Below are 6000 nucleotides of genomic sequence, written 5' to 3' on the forward strand. Positions count from 1 at the left end.
CATAGTGTGGTTTCATAAATTGGGCCCTTACTCTATATCTAATGTTCACAAAGGCACCTTTCTCTTCCATTCATTGAAGGACACAGCTGGATCCTTAGGATTTTGACCATATGGGTTTTATATCACTAGCTGCAGGAGTAGAACACTAGGCAAAAAACAGGCCAGGAATGGTCACTGCTGGTGGCCAAATCCACTGACTGCAACAATCCATTTTTTTGCCTAGCGTTCAGGAGTTTTGACCTAGGATTTTTTTTGTCCTCATTTTATTGTTAGATCTAGGACTTTTTTCCCCATTTTTTGTTGTATTTTGATTTTCAATCAAGCCGCTACCTGTGCGACAGCCCAGATATATAGATCCTGGTAGTCACCCAACTGTAGTTCTACAAGCGTATGCAGTTCTTTGCTCCAGCTAGATAGGCTGTGATGACTCTGCTTTCGCTGAGCGGCCTGGAGGATGATCTTCTCCTGGGGTGTGTGTGAGACCAATCACCAGGTGGTCAGTCACAGTACTACCTTGTGGGGCAGCAGCGCCCGGACTACTGTTGGAGGCGATCTGCTGTAGGCTGAGGGTGTCCTGTCCCTCCTTTGTAGGTGAGTGTATGTATGAGGCTCTCTGTGCCTCGCCTCATTATGGGCCTACTTGTATTGCTAGGGGTTCCCTTGCACTTTGCCTGCTGGATGCTCCCATCCCCCCTCCTTTTCTATGCCTTTATTCACTGGGCAGGAGGGGGCAGGGAGCATTATTAGTTTCAGCATTGCTAGCTTGTCGGCGGAGCCGGGAAGAATTGATCCTACCTGCCTGTCCTCTGGATTGCTGTGGCAGACTCCTCTGTTTGTGACCCCTCCACCACTGTGAGGAGCGGGAGGTGCCAGCATATGGGCTTGGGCAGGCAGTGTTTTACTAGGCAGTGGCAATGGGTGTCCTCCCCTTACTCTGCCTCAGTGGGAAGTGGGTTTTGTCTCCCGTATTGAGAAAGCCTTGCTACAGAGGCCCTCTAAGAAGCGTCCTTCTCCTTCCTCTTCAGAGGTTTCCGATGAGGAACCGTCTGGTGCTGATCCTATTTCCTCTATGTTGGTAGAACCGAATCTGATCTCCTCTGTTAGCAAGGAGGAAGTGCCAGCGCTTGGTCGCTGGGGCTCTGCTTAGGCTGGTCCTGGCTTCGGCCTTGGTCACGCACACACTGATGGAATGGGCACAAATGTTAGGTCAGGATTAGTCGCCGAACAAGTTTCCCTGGTGTATGTTGAGTTGGCTGACCAGCTAGTGCAAGGGCAACTTTTTGGCCGCAAGGTCTTGCAGGCAGCAGTGTGAGTGCCTCCTCAACTGTGGGTATGTTATGTTCTGTTTTGCCCACTCTCTATGATGCTGTTTTGGGACATTCCATATGGTCAAGATCCTAAGGATCCAGCTGTGTTCTTTAATGAATGTAAGAGAAAATAGGATTTTTGTACTCACAACCTAAACACAGACCAGATGTGGGATTTTTTTTTAAAAACACACTACATACTGCTACTTCAAAGTCTATACCCTTAGGGAGCAAAAGATCAAAGACTAAACCTATAACCAGTACTAAGAAAAGATGTCCTCGAGCTGGAAAAAGTCCAGCGGAGGGCAACCAAACTAATTAGGGGTATGGAGGACCAGAGCTACGAGACGAGGCTACTAAATTTAAACATGTTCACATTGGAGGTGAGGAGATTAAGGGGGGATATGATTTCCATGTACAAGATGTTCAATGGTGGTAGCAACATTAGCGATAAACTATTTAAAATTAACTCCATTACAAAAACTAGAGGCCACCACCTAAAATTGGTGGAAAAAAAATTCCAGCACAAGGGGCGAAGGGGGTTCTTCACAGTTAGAGCAGTCAGGGTCTGGAACTCACTGCCACAGGCGGTGATTTCAGCAAAGAGTATGGCATTGTTCAAGAAACTTTTGGACGATTCCCTAAGGGACCGTAATATACGGGGGTACAAGTAGTACTCCTAAGAATGAGATCCTAATAGGTTGGACTTGATGGACTAATGTCTTTATTCAACCTCAAATACTATGTAACCATAAGATCCCTTTCTCTGCATTTATTGAAGGACACAACACTCACCCTCATTATGGTTTTACAGTGTTACCATTTCTGCATGCTGATCTGGGTTGATTGTTGCAGTCAGCGGGTTTGGCCGCCCCTGAGCTGTTTTTTGTTCTTTAGCCTAGCGTTCTACTCCTGCAGGTGGTGATATAAAACCCATATGGTCAAGATCCTTAAGCTGGCCATACACTTTACAACCATTGCAAGACTTTTGTCTTGCGATGGTTGTAAGCTAATTAAAAGCTTGTACGATCTGCCCATCTTGGACAGGCAGATCGTACTTGCAATCATCGAAAGCCCGCCCCGCTGAGGGGCTGGCTTCCGATGACTCCAATGCCGCACGGGCAGTGTGCGCTTGTGCACACCGGCCCGCGCAGCATTTGTCTCCCGAGAACGCCACTAGCCCGTCAACAATCGTACGATTCTCGTCAAGTTTTCCAGCCTGCTTGGGAGACAAAAGACGTGCGACCGTACAGTAGAAACGATCGCACGCCTTCCATACACCTGCTGATTATCGTACGATCGCGGGATTTCAGCTGTGTCCTTGAATGACCGCAGAGAAAAGTATTTTACGGTGAGTAAAACATCCTTTTTTGTTTTTGTTTGATAGTTATTACCATTGTAGAAAATTGAAATTATTTCACAGCTTTTAATTGATCTCCATGTTATATTCTGTTGAAATTAACACTGTATACAGACTGTTAGGGTTTTTTTTTTTGTTTTTGTTAAAGAGCTTTTCCTGGAGATCTCATGAGATTACAGATAAGAACGAGATTCTAGAGGGGGAAAAGATGGAATTAAACATGATGCCTGTGCTGACACCATTAGAATTAATCAAGGTATGTTAATTGCGTAGATTAACTACTAAATGATATCATAAAACTCAAAATATACCCCAAAACAGGCTTTGTTTTGGATGAACTGAAATCATTTGCTATACCATATACCAGGGCTCAAAATTTCCACTCGCCCCCTCGCAAATTGTGAGTGAAAATTGCGTGGGGCGAGTGGAAATGAAGCCATTGAGTCAGGCACTCCTCCGGGCGGCTTCTCTCCTCCTCACCGACATGATGACAGCGCTCCCTCGTCCGTCCGGGGTCGCAGGAGGGAGCGCTGCCTGAATGAAGAGGATCCTGTGACACCCCGAAATGTTGCATTAAGTGTATCATGCTTTGCTGCATATACATCAATAAATAGACGTATTTGATTTGCTATTGGAGTGCCTGTGTCTATATTTCTACTCTTTGTGACCTCTGCCGCGCCATAGACCAAAATACCTCTCTGGTATGCGCAGCCATGACCCAAGGTATTATTTCAAAAACGTACAGCGCTCCTCGTATTTTAGAGGTCCCTCCGGTGGGATATCCAATCATAAAAAATAAGACATACGCTCATAGCGTAGTAAAACCCAGGTTTATTATAGTCATACAGCATACAAGTTTAAAAAGAGCGCTAAAATATGTTTAAAAAAGCCGGCTGGTCACTTTAGGCGTGATTCCTATTAGACTGGATCAAATGACGTGAGAATAGGCCCGCCCCCTATTCTCACATCATTTGATCCAGTCTAATAGGAATCACGCCTAAAGTGACCAGCCGGCTTTTTTAAACATATTTTAGCGCTCTTTTTAAACTTGTATGCTGTATGACTATAATAAACCTGGGTTTTACTACGCTATGAGCGTATGTCTTATTTTTTATGATTGGATATCCCACCGGAGGGACCTCTAAAATACGAGGATATTCCGTTTAAACATCACGGGTAAAACGGAAGACCTTTCCTTCCCTGAAGCCTGATCGAGCATGGAAATTAAAGACGGAGCTGCAGACTTACCTTGATGAAACAAACGTGTTTAACATCTTCGGATCTGGTGAGTGCATTCCCTTGAGGGGATTTTTCGCTGCATTTTTTCTACATTTTTTTCTACATTTTTTTCTACATTTTGTTTTATTTTTATTTTTTATTTTTGTCTTCATTTTTTCTTCATTATTTTTTCCTCGTTTTTTGGATTTTCGTTGGACACATTATTGCACTGAATTTTCACTGTCGAAGTGTCTTATATTTATGGATTTCTAAAGACTATATATATAAAAAAACTACAAAAAAAACTACAAAAGATTTGGACTATTCACAAATACATTGGAAAAAGTTTATTTTTGTTTCATTTTTTAAGTGGTACACATTGTTTGTCCATTCACTATTTATTAACAAGAATCACTTACACATGATACATATATTCACAGCCTATCACATTTTATTATAGAAATATATACATTGTCTGTTTTGATATTTTATGAACTTTATTTGTTCACACAATTGATTCACATTGAAGATTTTGAGATACACCCCTTCACTGAATGTTTTATTAATCATTAATTATTAATTTTCAATAGCACTTGTTTAATCCTGATCTCAACGTCTGAGTTCTTATATTTACATCTAAAGGACGGCTAGCGCTGTACGTTTTTTGAAATAATACATCCGAATAGGGGCTGAGTGCCTTTTTGTTCAGCAGCTTCCCTTACCCTTCCAGAACAATCTAATATAATTTTTAATTAAATTGTAATTTTTATTCCTTTTATCTACTTTTATATATAATTGATTATTTATTACTTCCATTAGCGCAAGTTCTTTGCCATTACTACATGACCCAAGGTAACCACATAACCCAGCACCCCAAGTGGAATAATTTATTTGCTTTAGTACACATTAACCATTTGTGTGCTTGTCACTTTAAGGCTGGGGCTGCACACATGCTGCACAACCTCACTATGGTTGTAAGTATTCTGGGGGACACACATGGCAGGGATGCAAGGGTGGGGAGCTCAGGAGCTCGGACCATGCTTCAGAAGAGAGCTCTACCCCCACCAGGGACATCATTACCATGAGTCCCATGCTGCTATTTTTGTCCCCCTCATTGCTGAATTCAGGGTCTTCCCTTGGCCCCCAAGGTCTCCTTCTAACTCTGTCTAGAGAGGAATTTACCACAATGGTCTTAATACGGCCCTTACTGCCCCTGTCCAGGACAATCCAGTTTGTAAAGACAAGAGGTTGGAAACCCTATTTGCCCTTACAGATGCTGCTGTTGTAACCATATTGGTTTGTCAGACCTTGTCCGTATGGTCTAAAGCTATGGCTAAGAACTCTGGTTTCATCGTAACAGGTCCAGAAGTTCTTGGAGTTAGAATTTTTTCCTGCAGCCTTATGCTTCTGCATTGATGGTCTTATGGGCAATCTCCGCCAAATTTTCAGAATGGATCTTCTTTCCATCTTTATGCAATATGAGAATGCTTTCATCCCCAGGGAACTCCTTAATGTAGGTGCCTAAGTCCATTCTTGCCCCAAAAGACGCAGCCTAAGCCTCCCATTTCTAGAGCTTCCACTTCCTTCAAGAAAAGCTCCTTTCATCCTTCCCAGCCCTCAGGCCTCTTGCCCTAACAGGGCTCTCAATTCAGACACAAGGGTTGGCCCTCCACATCCTGCGACAAACCCTCTTTGAAATGAAGGGAGATCCTCCACTTTCACAGATGGAGGGTCAGCTGTAAACCCATTTGGCTTATTGGCTCAGGGCATACCTGATGTCTGGGTTCAAACCGTGTTGTCCAGGGCCTACAAGCTGGAGTTATACTCCCTGCCTCCCTCCTCATTTGTGGTTTTGCTCTCTGCCCGTCATTCTCTAGCAAAGGCAGAGAGCAAAATAAAGTTGCAGCTACAAGCATATGCACATAATTTGAAAACTAGCAATGGCTCCATTGTGATCATACATTGCTTGTTTGCTAGATATGGCTGTGACATCAACAATAGATGGTTGTTATTGCCCAAACACCCTTGTCCAATATTGTCATCACGCACACAGGTAGCAAGTGAAAGCCGACACCATTGGTTTGTTAGAGATAAACTTCTATTATCTGTGCTTTT

The 6000-nt window shown here is 43.2% G+C and overlaps 1 protein-coding gene across 1 annotated transcript in view; it reads left to right on the forward strand.

Moving 5' to 3' along the window:
* Positions 1-6000, forward strand: part of NUP133 (nucleoporin 133) — a 508027-nt gene that overhangs the window by 432765 nt on the left and 69262 nt on the right. The window contains exons 23-24 of the mRNA XM_018561308.1: positions 1026-1114; positions 2816-2923. Of these exons, the coding sequence (XP_018416810.1) occupies positions 1026-1114; positions 2816-2923 (197 nt within the window). The remainder of the gene's footprint in view (positions 1-1025; positions 1115-2815; positions 2924-6000) is intronic.

The sequence above is a fragment of the Nanorana parkeri genome, unplaced genomic scaffold (genome assembly GCF_000935625.1).
Source record: "Nanorana parkeri isolate BGI_ZX_2015 unplaced genomic scaffold, ASM93562v1 scaffold515, whole genome shotgun sequence".
In the NCBI taxonomy this organism is placed as follows: domain Eukaryota; kingdom Metazoa; phylum Chordata; class Amphibia; order Anura; family Dicroglossidae; genus Nanorana; species Nanorana parkeri.